Raw genomic sequence first — 19,936 nt, forward strand, 5'->3', positions numbered from 1 at the left:
GAGGGGACATAAGGTGACTTTATAAATAATCAAGTTATGTCAAATAAAGTGTTTTGAAGCTGTACACACATCATTGCAGTGAGGGTTATCAGCAAGATATTGTATAATGTAACCAGTACTACCAGAAGTGGTCACTAGAGGGGGCAAGAGGAGTTTTTGGTAACTTTCTGTTGGTTTTGTTTTTGTTTTCATGCACTCAAAACAAGAGATGAGTAGAAGCCAGGATGAACCTCCTTACGAACTTGAGGACCAGTTTATATTGCGTCTGCCTCCGGTAAGAAACCCTTGTATCTCAGGCCAAATATCTTCAGTGCATAAGTATCAGCCCTGCTTGGATTCTGTAGCATTTCTGTTTATTTAAGGTAGGCTATAAAAACCAAGAACATTTGTTTCCCAGGAGTTGTGTTCTATTTAGCAGTCCTATCCTAGTGTGTACTCTTTTAAGCAGCATTTCTTTTGTCCTGCACATGCCACCTACTGTGTGGGTTGATTTCCTGGCAAACAGGTGGGACCATGATGGATTCAGTCACTTATCACAGATGCCAACAGCCTTGCTCACTGGACAGCCAAGATAAGACTCTTGTAAAAGAGAGTTCCTTTCTGTCACCTCAAAAGGGGCAATGGAGGGGTTAGCACTGTCTCCTCAAATTCATCATCATGCAAGGCTGTTGAAGCTCATTTCAGCATTGTGTTAGGGACTCTTCCCCTATTGATACCTGTATTTAAGTCTTATTTAGTCTAAGAAAGGTATATTAAGGATGGGCTTCAGAAAGGTATTTCCCCAATTAGGGTTAATTAATATAGCCAGTAAACTGCAGCTAAGCCTTCCCTTAGTAACTACAACTTGAAAGGTAACAGTGAGAAACAGGAATGTACAGCTAGGAGAAGGCATTATCTATAGCTGCTAAAAGACAACAATAACATTAGAGTCAACCTCATCCTAACTTGACTTACCCAGTGCACAGTATCTCATGGTACATGGCATTGTTCCTAACGTTTGGGAAGTTTAAGGTTCTATTTAAGGGAGGACAGTCTCTGACATATCTGTTCTATTACCTGCTAAGTAGACAATTCATCCTTCTGATTTTTCAATCTACCTCCTTTTTAGGAACATGCTTCTACTGTCAGGAAGATAATACGTTCTGGAAGTGCTGCCATGAAGGATAAACTGAACATTGACTTTTCGTGTAAGTAGTTAATATCCATTCACCGTACACTGAACAGTAGTTTATTAAGGGATTGCTGTGTGTCAGGCACAATACTAGATACCAAGGATGTGACAAAGAATAGAATGTGGTCTCTGTCTTGATGGACTCAAAGAGAGGCTTCAGTCACTTCCATCTCTTCCTTTTAGAGGAAAGGAAGTAGAACTTAAACAACTTGAGGTAATTATCATGGTGTGTATAAGGAAGAACTTGGAGGTCAACTGTGGGATTTGCATACTGCTGATTGTCTCCTATATGAAACTTTTGTGATTTCTGACTGTCCGGGGGAATGACAGGTGGATGTACTGTTCTTTGTTTACAAAAGTGACATACCTTTATCTCTTTTAAATAATATTTATTAGATTTTTAAATACAGAGAAGTATATGAAGAATAAAATTTTAAATGGCCCATAATCCCAGCACTCTGGTAGCCCTTACTGACACTTTTAAAAAAAAGGAATACAAATGCATGGCTAGAAAACTCAAATAAAACAGAAAGGTTGAAAAGGAGAAGTGAAACTCTCCTTCACAGTGCCTCAACCCCAATGCCAAGGATAACTAATATTGGCCTTTTCTCCTTGTGTTTCCTTATAGACAAAACTTTTATGCATAATACCAACGTATAAATAATCTCTCTATATTTTTAAAGATAATTTACACAAAAAGGATCATGTCAAACATAGTTCTGCATCTTTCTTTTTTCACTTAATATTAGAAGATTACACTTGAATCCTTTTGTATCAAGAGACATTCATGTTTGAGACATCTGGGCAGGATTCAGAGTTGTCAGTATATGGCTGACTCTCTCTTTCTCTCTCTCTCTCTCTCTCTCTCTCTCTCTCTGGCTATTGTGTAGAATTTTATCTTTGTGAAACTAACTAGAGATTATAACTTGAGACTTATTAGTACTATTCTAGAATCAACCCTCCCCTTACCCAACCCTTTGAAAACACCCATGTACAGTGACATGATCGAATGCTCCTAATGGTGTCCAAACGAATGGGTTTAAATGAATGGAGTTGGCCTTTCAAGATGAGAATGAAACAATTACCACTTCATTCACTTTAGTTCACAACCATGACCAAGAAACTTAGCTACTTTTGATGGAATGACATAAACTAGAAAAAAAGAGCTCCATATACCCTGCCTTCTTTGCTGTGGGAAGTTACTAATTGTGTACACAATTATGACATTGTGAGAAATAGTAAGTTTCAATGAAAGACTCGTCTGTCCCCCATGAGTCTTCATTATTCAAACCCCAGGAGTCTTGAGAGTACATTGGGAAGATGTCAGATTTAATCTTTTCTACTTCTGTTCAGCTGATGGATGTCATGCAGTTGTTGGGGTTGAAGGTGTCTCACTATCTGCTAAGCTGGTTGATTTGCCTCATGCTATTGAAAGCCTGAAAACTCTGGATAAAAGAACTTTTTATAAAACAGCAGATATTTCCCAGGTATGGACAAGTTTTCTTAATCTACTCGCCCGCACATCCTTCAAGGATTTCCTTTCTCCCTCCTTTTCTTTCTTTCAATTCTTTTTTCACCTGCTTGTCATTTCTAATTTCCAGCTCAATTGCACAGGGAATACAATGTCATGTTCTGGTTTGGTGTTTGATCCATCACTTTTCACTACTATATTTTATCCAAATAGCTTTTAGAGCCTCCTGTTTGCCATTTATAGTGCCTTTCATTCTTTGAAAAATATGAGCATCTGGGATCTTCGTCTGAAATTCCTGTTAAAGCAGTGTGCTGTTAACTCTGGAGGTTTACATTGGTTCTTATTCATCATCTCTACTGTTGATATTTTGTTTCCTTTATAAATCAAAGTGCTAAGATATATCTTGTTTTCAACACATTCCTTCCACAGTGGTAAGCACTGGAGCTAAAAACAACAACAATAACCTCAGAGTCCATATGCTGTGCTGCCGAGATAGAGAGAGAATGCATATGAGTGTATGTAATACTTGGTTTTCTGGAAATGCCAGGTAGCATTCTCCTTACTTTTGTGCTCCAGGATTTCTGGTGGTAAGAATGATCATCATCCATTACTAACCCAAGATTTGTGGCCACCGTCAACTTCTTTGTCTTTGTTAAATGCAGATGCTTGTGTGCACTGCTGGTGGTGATGTCCACTCTGATCCTGAAGAACCGGTTACCTCTACTGATCTTAAAGCAAGCAGGAAAAGTGAAAAGGAGAGACAGAAAAAACATATCTGGAAGCGTGGCAGTAAGTCATCAGTCCCTTGCTCATTCTGGCTAACTACATTTATCTGCTGGATCCTAATTACTTGTGAGCCAGGGACCTGTTACCACACTTAGGTGTTTGGTTCAGTAGACATCCAGATGCTCTTAAAGGAACGAGTCGTGTCATGAGCCAGTGGCTTAGAGCATGACCTTATCAAATTCAGATAGATATGTGACTACCATCAGTCATATATATATTTCACCATGTTGAATTTATTTTAGTGACTCCACCACTTAGGAATGTCAGAAAGAGAAGCGTCTGCAAAACAACAGAAAAGGTTAGTGGCATGCTATTTCTGTGTCTACTGGTTGGATTGGAAGAGGATTATGAATGGAGGGGAAGGGAGACAGTCAGTTGGGTATTCATTTGTTCAGTCATTTATATGTCCAATAAACATTTGCTGAGTATGAGCAACATGCCAGGCACTGTGTGCTAACAATTGGAAATATGTAACAAACAAAAACAGACTTGACCCTTGAAGTTATAGGGTAGTCACTTAGGGATCTAGATGTGTCATGAACTTGAAACTTCTGCTAATGCTTTTAAAAGTTTCCAACTGCAAAATCTTGTTTTAAAGTGAACCCATCCAGAACCTGAGAATTGGGAATTGTGGTTGTATTTCTAACCTTACCTCAGACTTGTAGAACCCTGGGCAAACTACAGGAGTACTATGCCTTGGCTTCTTTTTTAATTAAATTTTTTATTTTGAAATAATTGTAGATCCGCATACAGCTATTAGCAATAGAAAAGAGGTACTGTGTACCCTTTACCCAGTTCTTCCCACTGTAACATTTGCAAAACTATAGTACAATATCACAAATAGGAAACTGACATTATTACTCTTCACTAATCTTATTCAAATTGTTCCAGTTTTACTTTCTCCTGTGTATGTGTGTGCATGTGTTTAGTTCTATGCAATTTTATCCCATGTGTATGTTGGTGTATCCACCCACGCAGTCAAGATACTGAACAGTATTGTCACCACCAGGATCCCTCATCTTGCCCTTTTAAAGCCACACCCATCTCCTCCTCACCCCAAACCACCAGGCTCTAACCCCTGCTAATCACTGGTATGTTCTCCATCTCTATAATTTTGTCATTTTGAGAATGTCATATAAATGGAATCATACAAAGTATAACAGTTGAGACTGGCTTTGTTTTTTTCACTCAGATTAATTCCCTTAAGGTCTATGTGGATTGTTGCATGTATCAATAGTTCCTTCCTTTTTATTGCTGAGTGGTATGCCATGTTATGAAGGTACCACAGTTTGCTTAATTGTTCACTTGTAGAAGGACATCTTGGCTGTTTCCATTTTTTGAATGTTATAAATAAAGCTGCCAGCAGGTTTTTGTGTGAACATAAGTATTCATCTATTTGACATAAATGCCCAGGAGTGCAATTACTACTGGGTATGTTGCATGTTTAGTTTTATAAGAAACTACCCATAGTGTTTTCCAGGTGGCTGCACCATTTTACATTTGCCCCAGAAATGTACGTGTGATCCATTTTCTCTACATTTTCACCAGCATTAGGTGTTGTCGCTATTTTTTATTTTAGCCATTCTGATAGATGTGTAGTGATCTCATTGTGGTATTAATTTGCATTTCCCTGATGGCTAAAGATGTTGAGCATCTTCTCATGTGCTTGTTTGCCCTCTATATGTCCAGTTCAGTGAAGTGTCTGTTCATGCCTTTTGCCCATTTTCTAAATGGATTGCTTTTATTGTTGAGTTTTGAGAGTTCTTTTTTATATTCCAAATACTAGTTTTCAGGTATGTGGTTTGCAAATATTTTCTCCCAGTCTGTAACTTGTCTTTTTATGTTCTTCACGGGGCCTTTCAAAGAGCAGAAGTTTTTTTGTTTGGTGAAGTCTGATTTATTGATTTCTCCTTTTAAGGATCTTGTTTTTCATGTCGAGTATAAGAACTGTTTGCCTAGCCCAGATTCTGAAGATTTCTCCTAACTATCTTTCTAAAGTTTTACATTTAAGTCTGCGATCCATTTTTGAGTTAATTTTTGTAAAAGGTTTGAGAGTTAGTTCAAGGTGGTTCTTTTTTTTCCCCTTTGCATGTCCAGTTGTTCCAGCGCCATTTGTTAAAAAGGCTACCCTTTGTCCATTGTATTGCTTCTGCACCTTTGTAAAAAATAAGTTGGGCATATTTGTGTGCGTTTCTTTTTCTGGGTTCCATTAATCTGTGTTGATCACTGATTCCACAGTGTAGCTTTGTAATAAGCCTTGAAATCAGGAAGACTGATCTCACTTTATTTTGTATTCAAGATTGTTGTAGCCATTCTAGAGTCTGTAACTTTCCATATACATTTTAGAGTAAGTTTGTCTATGTCTATAGAAAACTTTGTTGGAATTTTGATAAGAATTGCATTAAACCTATAGATCAGTAGCTTTACTATGTTTAATCTATGAACATGGTTGCTTTGGCTTTATACTGTCAGTCAACAGCATTCATTGAGTGCTTACTAAATATAAAACTACATTAAGAATGGTTCTAGAACTCTTCAAGCTTTAGTAAAGTAGAACAATTATAATATAACTTCATTGCTCATTGTGTTTTATTTCATAGGTCACTGATATCAAACAGATTGAAGAAGTCCGCTCTCCTGAGGTAGACAAATCATAATATAACTTTATTGTTAACCTATGCTGTGTTTTATTTCACAGCTCTTTAATTTCAAACAAATCAAAATATCACAAAGATTACTTTCAAGCCTTCCTTCTCACCTGTAACCCCCACTCCCATACACATACACTGAATTTGATTCACTGAAAAATAAATTCATTGTTTAATGTCTGACAACTCCGAGAGCAAAAGATACAATTTGATCAGTGACCCTGTGTATTTTAATCTGCTTCTTTTCTGTGATATTTATTTTTAAAAACCATTTCTTGGAAGCCAGGGTTCACTCTTACCAGCAGTTGTTTGCAATTACTTATTCCCCCTCAAAGTTCTAATCTCTATTTGTGGCATGATGAATTGGTTGCTGTGGAGATAATTGTCTAAAACTGGATTTAAGGGAGAATATGTGGCTAAGACCCAGTTTTTATAGGAAACTCTCTAATAATAAAGATGTGCAGAAGTGGAATCTGGGATTTTGGATCTTTAAACCAAATTACTTCCAAGTAACAAAAAAATTATAGTTCTTTGTCAGTGTGGGTCAGCGCAAATAATTAACAACTGAGGCTTAAGGGTCATGCCTCTGAGGAGGTCTTTAATATAGAGTTGCAGATTGAAAAGATTAAATGTCTCAAGTAATTCGATTGGGGAAAAAGTAAGCTTACTGTACAAAAATATAGACCCTGAACAAAGTTTCCTTCATAAATAGCATTGTTTAAAGTAGAAATTTGATTGGATGTATCTTAAAGAGGCCTAATTATTTGAATTCATTTGTATGTAGGAAGAGGACATTTCTGCAAGACCCAAGGTGTTAAGTAAGGCTACTGGTATTCCTTCTTCTCCAACTTTGGTTCAGCACGTTGAACCTCCTGATGTGGAAGAGGAAGTGAAAAGACTGCTGCGCTCAGATGCTGAAGCTATCAGTGTCCGTATCCTTTTACACTAAATATTTTCTGTGTAGTCTGTTCCACCCCAAATGCACTTGGTGACAAGCTCTCATTTCTGATATTGTGTGCTGATGTTAATGTACAGAACTTACGATTTTTGGAAATGTTACTTTCTAGCTAGGAACAGTACATTCATGTAGTAGAAATTATTTACTTGCGTAATTCAGTATGAGGCACTTTTCTATACTAGGAATCCACATACAAATGGCCTGAAGTTGGACTAAATTAAATAGCACTTTCAGCCAGAGAGCCTCTTCCCTTTCAAGTTTGCCTTCTGCTTTCTTTCTGCTTTTTCCTTGACTGCCTCTCCTTTCAGGATGGGTGGTCATGGCCGAAGGTGAAACCAAGGAAATAGAAAGTGAAGGCTTCATTCCAGGCTTTGAGATAGTCTCAGAAATGAGTGGCTGTAAGCAGCGTCATACTTCACCAGGTGCATTAATAAAGGCAAAGCAGGCGCTTCAAGAGGGCAGGTGTTGACTGTGTGTAGGACCATTCTCCATAAACTCACAGGCCAATCACAGAAAAAGGGTGCCTTTGCCCTTCTCCCCTCGTATTGGTCCCACAAGTTTAGGGGTTTTAGATTGGGGTTCTAATATCCCATCCATCCCTGCTATTCTAAATTCCTGTGGGCCCTTGGATTCTCTGAATATTTTGATCATTGAATACGTGAATGAATGTTACAGTGTTTTGCCTTTCCTGTTCTTGTTTTATAAAAGGAATAATCTTCCTGTGAGAAAAATTATTTTTAAAATTCATTGGTTGCCCAGTAAACTTGAGGGGGAGTATAATTGCAGCTGGAGTGGGAGTCATTTGAAAAGCTTCAGATGGTTTCACCTTCCTTGTGCTTAAAACCCATAGAATATGGTGTGTTTCGGGAGATGGTCAATGACTCTAGCAGTAACAGTGTTGAAGTTGAGCATGATAAGGAGGAAGATGAAGAGGGAGAGGATGACTATGATGATGTGGATAAAGACAAGGAAGAGGAGGAAGATTATTATGACGTGCATATGGAAAGGGAGCCTCAGGACAAGTTCATTGAATCTGGCCAGTATGAGGCAAAGGAGGGAGCCAGCTCAATGGGTAAGTTAGGGAAAAACAAAGGGGTGGGACAGAGTGGGTGGCAGTACTAAAGACTGACTCTAAACACGTGTTAGTTGCAAAGTTAAGTTTGAGAAATCATTGCTCAGATGTGTAGTGGAGTTTTAGTGGATTTGGATCTTGGTCCACTACTTTAGGCTATGTTTAGATACATGAAGTTTTTGTCTATCTCTGTTAGTCATGGAAATTCAGAAGCAGACTCGTTACATGCAGAAAAAGCTCCGAAAGATTAAGCACAGAGCACAAAGACAGAAGAAGGTCATTATGAAAGTGGAAAACCTAATGCTCAAGGTAAATTCTTGTTGGCTGGTATAAATATATCCTGATATCTTACTTTCAAAATCCCGTCTTTGTGTTTCCACTCATGTCATCTCTGTGCAGCATTCTGCTTCATTCATGAACCTGAACAACCTCTTAGATACCCCTAATAAAAGATAGCCCTATTTCCTTTTACCTGAGTAATTTTGATCATCTTATATAAGCATTTTTGGGAGGGGACCAGGAGACTTGAGATAATAATTGCCAATATTGAACATTTAACTATGTGAAAGGCATATACAGAGCTAAGCATTTTATGTGTATTATCTCATTTCATCCTGACATCCCTGAAATATAGGTGCTGGCACTATTCCCATTTTATAGATAAGAAATTGAAATTCAAAGAGATTAAGTAACTTGCCAAGGACCACAGTTAGTGGTAGGGCATAGATTGAACCCTGTTGCTCTGTACCAAAATATATTCATTACAATGAAAGAGAAACTAAATTAATTTAAAATTTTTATGATGCCTGCTTGAACAAAAATTAATATCATGCTTTACTTTTATTAATACACATTAATACATATTTTATTAATACACATATCAGCAAAAGGAAAATGTATGTTTAGGCCATGTTTGCTTCCCTTTTTACAGTGAGGGAAATTCTGAAGCATCTGGAGAATTCCTTGCCAGATTTCTTTTTCTGTAGAGCTGTTGTCATCGAAGGGGAGCAACTTGACACAGAACTATACTTATATAGAGTGTTGTCCTTCAGAATAACCAAGTTAGATAATAGATGTGGACATACTTTGAAAGATACAGATATATGGTATTATGGTTGTTGTCGTGTGCAGTACTAGTTAAGAATGGTAATATTCTGCCCTAGTGCAGGGGAGTGAAGGAATCAGCACCAGATTCCAAGCCAGCTCTTTAAGTAGGTCACCACAGTCAAAGGATTTGTGCTAAACTAGAAAAAGGTAACATGAAGGCATTCTAACTCTTTGTTTTAGAGCAAGAAAAAAAATGCCACGTAGGGTGTATAAAATCAAATCGAATGGCCCTGTAGTTGGAGAGTATAGTTCTTATACTCTAAATCCTTTTTCAAATGTCTTGTTATTGAAGTAGAGTTGATATACAAGGTTGGGCCAATCTGCTGTACAAAGTGACTCAGTTATACACATAGAGACATTCTTTTTCTAAATCCTTTTTTTAAAGTACTCTTTTGTTACGACTGACAGTGTTCTTACTTATCAAATTATTTGCCAAACTCTTTGTCTCTCTTGGTTCTCTTTTCCTCTGAGACTCAGCATTCATCTTTTATATAATTCGTTTTCCAGGGTCATTTACAGTCTGTGCTGGAGCAGATTAAGCTACAGGAAAAACAAATAAATGAGCAGGTGAGAAGTGTGTTTTCACATCAACCAGAAAACATCTGATGCAGAGAACCCCACCCCCCCAATCTCATTTCTGGCTGTTCTTTTCACAGGAACAGTAGTGGCCAAATCTTCTAAATGAGGGTAGCAGGTTGGAACAAAGTCTTTGTGAAAATTCGTTCATTCAGCAGATATTGAATGTCTATTAAGTGGAAAGCACTGGATGTACACACAGTGTTGAATAAGACACATACAATACTTGTCCTCATGGAGCTAACAGTCTAGCAGGGAAGATCATCAGCAAACAAATTATCATACAAATATAAAGGTGCAAATCATAAAGAAGGGCTGTGAAGGAGAGAGAGTCAGTGGTGCTATCTGAATAGAGTCCTGAATTAAATTGGGGAGACCATAATCAGCCTTTCTGAGGAAGTGATACTTAAGAGACCTGAAGGAAAAGTCCAGGCAAAAAGTGTATGAAGAGCTTCTTGGGTGGAGCGTATGCCAGGTCCCACATTGGAAAAGAGCTTGGCTTCTTTGAGGACCTCTGCAGTATTTGAAGTGAGGAAGAGAGTGACTTAACGTAAGGTTGGAGAAGTAGGCAGAGGCCATATTGTATGGTCCCTTGCAGTCCATGATAAGGAGGATGGGTTTTAGTCTTAAGTGCAATGGGGAGCCCCTGGAGAGCTTTAAGCAGGAGAGTCACATTTAATTTAGAAGTTTTAAAGATCACTTTGATTATTATCTGGAGAATGGATTGTGGGAGGGCAGGACTAGAAGCAGGGAGGCCAGTTAGGAGGCTGTGGGGTCATCTAATCAAAGGTGATGGTAACTTGAAATAAGGAGGTGGCAATGGAGATGGAAAGAATAAATATTTTTTTCTTTTTTTATTGAAATATCGTTAATTTACAATGTTGTGTTTCAAGTGTACAGCAAAGTGGTTCAGTTATATATATATATGTGTGTGTGTGTGTGTGTATTCTTTTTCAGATTCTTTTCCATTATAGGTTACTAGAAGATATTGAGTATACTTCCCTGTGCTATACAGTTGGTCCATGTTGTTTATTTTTTATCTATTTTATATATAGTAGTGTGTATATGTTAATCCCAAACTCCTAATTTATCTCCCCTCCCCCCTCCTGCTATCCCCTTTGGTAATCATAAGTTTGTTTTCTATGTCTGTGAGTCTATTTCTGTTTTGTAAATAAGTTCATTTGTATCATTTTTTTTTAGATTCCATATGCAAGTGATATCATGATATTTGTTTTTCTCTGACTTACTGCACTTAATATGATAATCTCTAGGTCCATCCATGTTGCCTCAAATGACATTATTTCATTTGGAAAGAATATATATATATATATATATATATATATATATATATATATATATATATATTTAACTGCAATAAAAATGTTTTATAACAGCTTTATTGGGATATAATTCATATACCATACAATTCACCCATTTAAATTGTACAATTCAATGACTTTTAGTATATTCACAGAAGTGTGCAACCATCACCACAATCAATTTTACATTTTTATCACCCAAAAAAGAAACCTGTACCCATTAGCAGTCATTTCCCGTTTCTTCTGACCCTCCCACTCACCACCCCCCCACCCAGTTCTAGGCAACCACTGATCTACTTTCTACTAGCCTACTTTGCCTATTCTGGTTATTTCATATAAAAAGGAAACATATACTACAAGGTCTGTTGTGTCTGGCTTCTTTCACTTGGCATAGTGTTTTCAAGGTTAACCCATGTTGTGGAATGTATCAGTACTTCATTCCACTTCATGGCTGAATAATATTCCACTGTACAGATATACAACATTTTGTTTGTCCATTCTTCCATCAGTCGACATTTGGGTTGTTTCCACTTTTTGGTTACCATGAATAATGCTGTTGTGAACATTGATATATGAGAGAATGTATTTTAAAGGTAGAATTGATGGGAATTGGGCCAATTACTGGGTGTCAAAGGAGAAAAGAGCGTTAAGGATGTATACCAGATTTCTAACTTGAAAGACTATTATTTAAAGCCACAAGAGAGTGAGCAGAGTGAAAAGAAAAGAGGGCAGCGTGGGATAAGTGAGGGTCAAGTAGCTGTATAGAAATGTATGCTGGTTCCAGCCCTATACTGTTGAGGGTAGGGTAACAGTTTTAAAGAGACTGGAGGTCGTATTATGAGGATGGACTTAGCATGGGGCTTTTTTGGGGGGGCCACGCCGCGCATCTTGTGGGAACCCGCACCTTCAGCAGTGAAAGTGCGGAGTCCTAACCACTGGACCGCCAGGGAATTCCTGAGCATAGAGCTCTTAAGGTAGTGATGCCATCCCCCATGCTCATCCCCATACAAACAAGGCCAGGAGAATTCTTATGTTCTGTATATTCCCTTCCCCTCAGCACATCACTCATCCAAGTACTGCTTATAAACAGCCATGTGCACAGTTAATGCCAGGATTGCTTTAGCACCCACTAAACATCTTTGTTTTCCTCCATGTAAGTAGTTAGTATTGGGGGAGTGCTATTTTCAACATAGAACTACAGCTGTAAGCTTTATTCACTCAGAACCCTTTATGTTAGCTCATTTATTCAACATAGATTTATTGGGCACCTACTTAAAGCTAGGTTCCACAGGGAACTACAAAATGCTTATGACACAGTCTCTGCCTCCAGTTGGGGAGAAATACATGAGAGGGATAGGAATTTAAAGGAATGAGAGATCACTTTTGTCCATGGAGATTAGGGGAAGCTTCATAGAGAGATAGTGTTTGGGGCCTTAAGAGGTGGGTAAGGTTCTAATAAAGAGAGAAATGAAGGCATTCTGTATAGAAAGTAGCATTCACAATGGCTCAGAGGTGGTGATGCCAGGCTTAAGAGTTTAGGTTTTTGGTGTAGGTCATAATAAGCCTTAAAAGCTTTTTCACCTGGGGAGTAACTCAGGAAATGTTCTCTGCCAGCAGTATATAGGAGAAATTGGAGGGGGGAAAGACTAGAGGAAGATGCGAGTGACAGAAGGAATCAGAACTTAAAAACCGATTGGATTTCCAGGACAAAAAGGGAACAAAGAGTAGTGCAGAGCCTGGGTGACTGGAAAATGGTGAGCCACTAACAGGAATGAAGACAACTTGAAGAGGATTCTTGGGGGGTGGGGGATGGAGAAGATGGTCAGTTGAGTTGGAAACACTTTTTAAAATGGGAGATCGGAGAGTGCCTCATGCATAGAAATGATCATTGAAGCTGTGGGGATAGATGAGTTAGCCAGGTTGACTGTTCAGCAAGAAGTCTGAACCTAAGGAAAAACCTCCCTTTAGGAGGTGGTGGGAGGAGAAAGCGCCTGTAAAGGATAAAGAACTGGAGAAGTCAGTGATCGTAATCATGGTCAGCATCTGAGTGAAAAGATGCTCTCAATTACTACAGCTAGCAATTATAGCAGTTTGGTAGCTCATGTCCAGCACAGGATCATTTTGTAATACTCCATTCCTGTCATTCCACAAAATGAAAATCCACACTGATATGGGGCGAGCTAAACTGAATAATACTCAAAAACAGTCTTTGTCTCAAAGACGGTATACCTGAGTGTTATTGGTCACTTTGCCATTTCAAGTAAATAAAACAATTAAATCTTACATCACAAAATGTTCAGGGCTTCTGACTTAGAAAGCATCAGAGCAAGTAGAACGTCATCAGACTCGTTATTGGTTAGGACTCTGAGCCAGTTTTCAAGGGTCTCATAACATGGCAGGAAGCAGCAGCTAAGACTCGGTTTAAGACACGGTGTGTTCAGTGGGGCAAGAGGCTATCACAACTGCCTTATCTACTGAGTCTTAGACTATGGCTACAGTGATCCCATCTCCTTTGCCCCTACAGTGAGCTGTGACCTCTGTACACTCTTCCCAGAAGTACAGATTCTTAACAGCAAGCATATTTAATTTCTTTAGTATATTCAATTTGAAGCTTCCTTTTATAAGTTTGGCATGATAAAGGACAGCATCATTGTGTTTGCGTTTTTGACTGTGGCACTGTTCTTTGGAACATTGTAAGACTAAGATAACCTTGTAAATGCCAAATTACAGTCTGTCTTTTTGGTTTATATAAGTAAATTCTAGATCAAGTCATGGAACTTAAGATTTCAGATGAATTTTTTGTGTTTTTCTGCCTCTCCCTACAGATCATTTCTCTACGGGAAAGACTGAACGATTTTCTGAAGGAGTGAGGAGAGCCTTCAGCCTGGCACACAAACCTTGGCTTCACCATCCAGACTGAAGACCTAGATGATATTGTACCTGTTTCTTCTCCTTTCATTGCCTTATGTTGCATCATTTGTATTTCTTTCTCTGAACGTTTCTTTTTCTTTTTTTTTTTTTTTTTTGCTAGTTATATTCAAAGTTTGTAGCCACGTAGAACGGGACAAAGTATTAAAAAGTAGTAGACCTGAAGACCCAAATCAACTATGGGACTTTGCTTCTCTTTATCAGTTTGAGAATTAACTTAAATTGTTTCTCTTTTATGGTGTCTCAGATGATTCACCCGTGCTTGCCAAAGGCGGACAGTCTAACCTGAAGGCTATCCATCTGGTTTGCATAGATTTTTAGCTTTTTCTTCTTCTGTTTGTTTCAAATATTTCCTAAAACATAGAGTCAAACCATTTCTACCAAGGGCTAGGACCTGCCACAGTGATTTAAGTGCCTATCTGGCAGCAGTTGATACTAGATTGTATCCTGTCTCTGTTCAGGCATTAAAGGCTGCTTTCCGGCTCAGGGATGATTTCTTGCTGCTGCTATCTTTGTTCTGTTGTTAATAATTTTAGGATTGTGTCTGGTGGTTATTTGGCAGCTATGGGACTAGTTAGAGCAGAGATGTAATTCTGAGCTGTTACCTTTCTTCTGAGCCTCTTCTTCCTAACCCCCATCGGAAAAGGTTAGAAAAAAGATACCTGTGGGAGCTCCCTGGTTGCCTAGTGTTTAGGATTCCAGGCTTTCACTGCCATGGCCTGGGTTCAACCCCTCGTCTGGGAACTCCCATAAGCCTCGTGGCAAAAAAAAAAAAAAAAAGCAGATACTTGTATTGCCTGTGAAAACTTCCTTAAAAACCCTGGACCAGTTTGGTGATTTTCAGCTATGTTAAGGTTTTCTAGTCTGTATTCTTTAAGCAATAAATAAATTCCTTAACTGGATTACTGTCACTTTATTAAACAGCTCCCATGATACGTACATTCATATCCAAAAGGAAACTGGTGAGACAAGCAATAAATTCTGCAGTTAGGAAATGAAAGAAGATGCTGTCAGCACTGGGACATCCTTCTAAAGAGCTCTTAGGATAACTCCTAATGAACTAAGCAGATCATCTCGTATTCACCATAAATCATTGGGATTTTGAGAGAAGGTACAGAGAAGTAACAAAAATGGCAGCTCCAATACTTGCACTGAATTATGTTGTAGTGGAAGGCACACAAGGTTGGAATCCTGGCTCTGCTACCTACCTTGGGCAAGTCCCTACACCTCTTAGAGCCTGTATGTCCTTATCTGGAAATCAAGGGTGATAATGCTTATCACCAAGAGACATCTGAAGGTTTTCTGGAAGTAGCCCAGCTAGACCCAGGTCTGGTCCCAATTGATGAAGTCGGTGCCACTCTAGGAAATGAACCCCCAAGATTTCTCTGCCACTTTTAGTGCTCTCATTCCAAGTTGAAGGTAATAAGCCAAGGGCAGAGAAGGGGAAGTCAGTATGCACGGGCAGGGCCTATGGAGAAGGGATGAAGGCAGAAGGAATGCTGGGGACAAATGCAGGGAAGAAGTGGGTCTAAGGGAGAGAGACATGGACAAACAAAATGAAGCCAAGATTAGGAGAAAAGTTGGAGGATAGCTTGAAAACCAAGATGATTTTTTAAAGTTTTTTTTTCCCAGAAACCCAGAATTTAAAAGATGAGAAGAAAGAATAGGGAAAAGGAATTGTCAGAGGCAGAAGGTGGGGGAAGAGGCAGGGTTTGAAAAGAAGACCTTTCCAGATGAAGGATGGCATAGGACTGGGGCAAAAACATAAAAAGTACCCTGGGGACGTGGCTGGAGAGACTGAGGCCGGAGAGAGTGGCACATAGACCACAGGTGGCATCCAGGGGTCAGAGAAGTAGAAGAGCCCTAGTCCAGCCTCTGTCCAATACTGGAGCCCAAGAGCAGCCAGAGCTCTGCTGAGAGGCAGTGGGGGAGGGAAGACAACGGGAAGGAGCAAATTTGTGTATCTGTGGTGCCCTTCTGTTCCCTCTACTACCACGTCTTGTAACCCTGGGTAACTGCTTCACCACTGCCCTCCAGTCACCCAAGGCTTATTGCCGCCCTGACTCCCTCCCTCCCCCCAACACACACACGTATCATGAAGGTTTCCTTTTCTACAGCCCAGTGATTGTGACTTTGGCATGTTACAGAACTGCACTGTCCAATATGGTATCCACCAGCCATGTGTGGCTTTTGAGCACTTGACATATGGCTAGGCCAAATTGAGGTGTGTCTTTCCACCCAGGCAAGGCTCAACTGCAGGTGGCCCCAGGCCTTGGCAGAATGCCCTGTGATCCTCCTGGAACCCGGGAAGATGGGCAATCTCACGAGGATTTGAGACAAGACCATTTCTCACTCACCTCCCTGTTTTGAGGGAGGCTGTCATGGGGCAGTTTCTCATCTGCCTCCCTCATTCTGGTGAGCATGAGACTTTCTGCCTGCCTCCCCACTCCCCTGCCCTTGCCCCAGAGGGTCCAGCTGCAGGCCATAGAGCTGCTTAGCAGCAGTGTGGAGTTGGTACTCAGCAACATGGTGTCCTGCCATTCATGTTGCATGTCATCTGGCCCCTTTTGTTTCAGTGTCATCCTGTGCAACAGCGACACAGAACAGATCCCATTGCTGGTCTTGCTTTTGCTGTCTCTAAGTAATAAAGTGCCTGGATGTATGTGGGTTTCCTGTTCTTTTTTACCAGTTGAATCTGTCAGCTTACTTGACAATTTCTAAGATTTAATAAAAAAAGAACCTAAAGTATCTCAATAATGGTTTTATACTGATTACATGTTGAAATGATAATATTTTGCCTATATTGGGTAAAATGAAATATTCGTAAAATTAATCTCACCTGTTTATTTTTACCTTTTTAATATGACCACTAGAAAATTTAAAATTGCATATGTGATTCACATTATATTTCTGTTGGACAGTGATATTATAGATCAGAGAAGAAAGAAAAATTGGCATTGGGGCGGAGGGACTGACAGGGTTTTATTTTGCCAGAAAATGGCATTAAAAAAAAAAAAACTATCGCCACCAATTCACAGGGACATTTTAACATCCCCCCCCAAATATATAACCATAATCTAGAATAAAGGCTAGACTTTTAAATTGAATATATGTAACTTTATGGGAACTCACTGCATTGTCCAGATTTTTCTCTTAATGCTTTAGGCTGGTGAAAAAATTCCTCAGATTGATGAGGATGGTGTTGAAGAACAATTGCTATAAAGAGCTCATCCCATGAGCTGATAACTAGCTAATCTGTGTGGGGCTTTGAGAGGTGAACAGTCCAGGTAACAGTGGTGGATGGGGCTAGTGGGGGTGTCTTCTTGTCCTGTAGGTGTTGGACTCTTCTGGTGGCCTATGTTTTGCAGTGTTGCTGTGGCTTCTTGGCCCCACCCTCTTCTCCCACACCCAAATAAGGTAAAGATGTGGAGTGTCAGAGTCAAAGAGTGTAACCAGAGGAACCAAAGTAAACAAATACGAATTTATTCTTTTCAAAGCAGAATTTAAGGGAAAGGGGAAAAGCACCACAGTGAGTGGCAAAGTTAACTAATTTGTCTCCAGCCCCGCCCCTTCATCCCAAACTTTTCTAGACTTGTGCACCAGCCTTGCCACTTCCCCAAATCCCATCCTTGTGACCAGTCCTTGCAGCCAGCGAGCAGCATCGCAGGCTTCGGTCTGGCCTCAAGACTGCCCTGGGGACAGCAAGGACATTGAGCAGGTGCCCCTCCAAAGGCGGCAGCTGTGGGAGGAGATGGAGGCTGGGAGCTGAGCCCTGGCCTTGAGCCTTTCCCTCTCCCACAGTCATTGGTGTTTAAAGAACAAGAAGGAGCTGAAGTATTCCTTTGTTCTCAGGGCCAGATTTGGGCAGGAAGGCCCAGAGACAGAGTTGCCCAGCTGAGCAGGTGAGTCTCCACAGCCCTAGGGCAGGGCCCCCACTTTCTCCTCCAGGACTGTTCATCTTAAGGTAGCTACTTTCTTAGTTATCTGTCACCTATGTCAAGGGAACTTTGATGAGAGTCTTGGCCTGAAATGGTCTCAGAGGCCGTGAGTCTGCTATTGAGAATGCCTCTTCGAGGAATGCTCTAGCCCAAAGCTGACTATGGAGCCCAGATCCCAAACACACACCTCAGGCATCATGGGTATTCCCTAAAATTCATCGGGAAGGAAACCATCTCCCAGGATTTGCCTCTGCTTGGCCTCAGGGTTTCGCATTACCATGGCCTGCCAGGCCAGCTCCTAAAGTACAACAAACTCAAACAGGTTTCTCTACAAGGAAATATCTCCAAACTTTGGGCCTGGAAGGAAATGGGCATTTGAAGGCCTTTCCATTCTGGAGGGAAGGATGAATATCCTCCTGGGTAGGACTCTCTCTAGGGAACCATACAACAAACAGCCTGATGTCCTCCAGCCAGCCAGCCTTCCTTAATAGTTTCCCAGTCAACCTGACTCCACTCTGCTCTCACTAGAAGCAGAGGCACCCTCATAATGGTTTTGTGGCCTCTACCAGATTCTGTCGAGAATACATTACCTATCAATCCTAACTGTTCCCCGATACTATTTGACAACAACCCCAGCAAACACATTCCTTATCACTGATGCTAATCCCACAAGCCAGGGGTTTTCATTAGGTTGCCTACCCAGCAACTCCCTTCACCACCTTCCAGTACGGGGCCAAAAACTACGCAGCATCACACACGATACCTCTAGGAGACAAGATACACGACAGATGCTTAACAACATGCAACACATCTCAGTAAATCCCACCTTAATTTGAATTCACAGTGCCCAAAGACCCGTTTACCTCACTGCGGGAAAACTGTCCACACATGCTGCAGTGACTATCACTGGCCTCTCAAGCGATATACTCACCTCGGGCATCAGGGTAAACCCAGGACCACCAAGTGTCATTGACCCTGTTACTGAGAATTCAACTCTTGACTTGCTGCTTCAGTCTACCTATAGCACAAATCCTACATAACGAGATCTACGTCTTCTCTACCATGGCCCACTGCAGTTGCCACAGGCCCTCAACAGCCCAAGATCTCTCGGGTGGAGTAGCAGTTATGAAAAGGATTTTCCAGGACTTTCCTGGTAAGATTGTTTCATAACCTCTGCCCTCTTTACCAGCTGAGCAGGTAAGTCTCCACAGCCCTAGGACAGGGCCCTCACTTTCTCTTAGGCAGGCATATGCCTCAAAGACCCTGAACTCTGTGTCCTAGAGCAAAGTTTTTCTATACTATTCCTACCTACAATCTAGACTCCTACAAATATAGCTCCCCCACGCCCAACCCCAGTAACTGATGTCCAGGCTCTGTGTTTGATGTCCACCTGCCACCTGCTCGCCATACATCACCATTGCTCCTGCCCAGAGACCTCATGAGCTCTAAGGCAGATATCATGATGAAGTCTGACACCCTGAACCTGTGGCTTAGTGCCCCCTGCTGATTCTAGAAGGAGGCAATCCTTGGCTTCTGGACCCAAGCCACTGCCTTCCCTGAAGATAAGTCTACCTTCCCAGCAGTTCTACCCACTGGCCTACTGCTTGATTATAAGAAAGCACCCCAACCATCTCACACCCTCCTGACCTTGGTAGCAACTGCTACTTTCTTTAAGGCCCTGAGCCAGACTTAGAAACTGGAAGGGGCAAGAGGATGTACTTCTGTGTCTTAGCCTGGCTATTTGTTCCTCCCTTTCTGTATGGGGTGAGTAGAGCTTGGGTTTGTTCTATTTTGGCCTCTGAACCATTGTCTAGAGGAGCCCAGGAAGATTCACCCAAGGCCAAGGTCTCCAGGGAGCAAGGTGTGGAATAAATGAAGAGAGCAGAGTGACTCTTCCTGTTAGATTCCTCTGTGGCCACAGGCTTCTGTTGCTTTGGTCTTGAGGACAGCTCACCTCAAACA

General features: G+C 40.6%; 1 protein-coding gene across 1 annotated transcript; it reads left to right on the plus strand.

The window, feature by feature from the left end:
- Window positions 1–208: 208 nt before the first annotated feature.
- LOC308609335 (transcription initiation factor TFIID subunit 7-like) lies at window positions 209–19,481 on the plus strand (the record flags this gene model as incomplete). The annotated part of the gene is made up of 14 exons (XM_081223025.1): window positions 209–274; window positions 1,109–1,187; window positions 2,525–2,658; window positions 3,305–3,431; window positions 4,795–4,859; window positions 6,029–6,070; window positions 6,861–7,008; window positions 7,343–7,456; window positions 7,885–8,106; window positions 8,303–8,415; window positions 9,721–9,780; window positions 17,838–17,938; window positions 18,988–19,127; window positions 19,345–19,481. 14 exons carry the CDS (start codon window positions 209–211, stop codon window positions 19,479–19,481), a joined length of 1,548 nt encoding a protein of 515 aa, XP_081079151.1.
- Between the last annotated feature and the right edge of the window lie 455 nt (window positions 19,482–19,936).

Source organism: Mesoplodon bidens (genome assembly GCF_964165515.1).
Source record: "Mesoplodon bidens genome assembly, chromosome: X".
NCBI lineage: Eukaryota > Metazoa > Chordata > Mammalia > Artiodactyla > Ziphiidae > Mesoplodon > Mesoplodon bidens.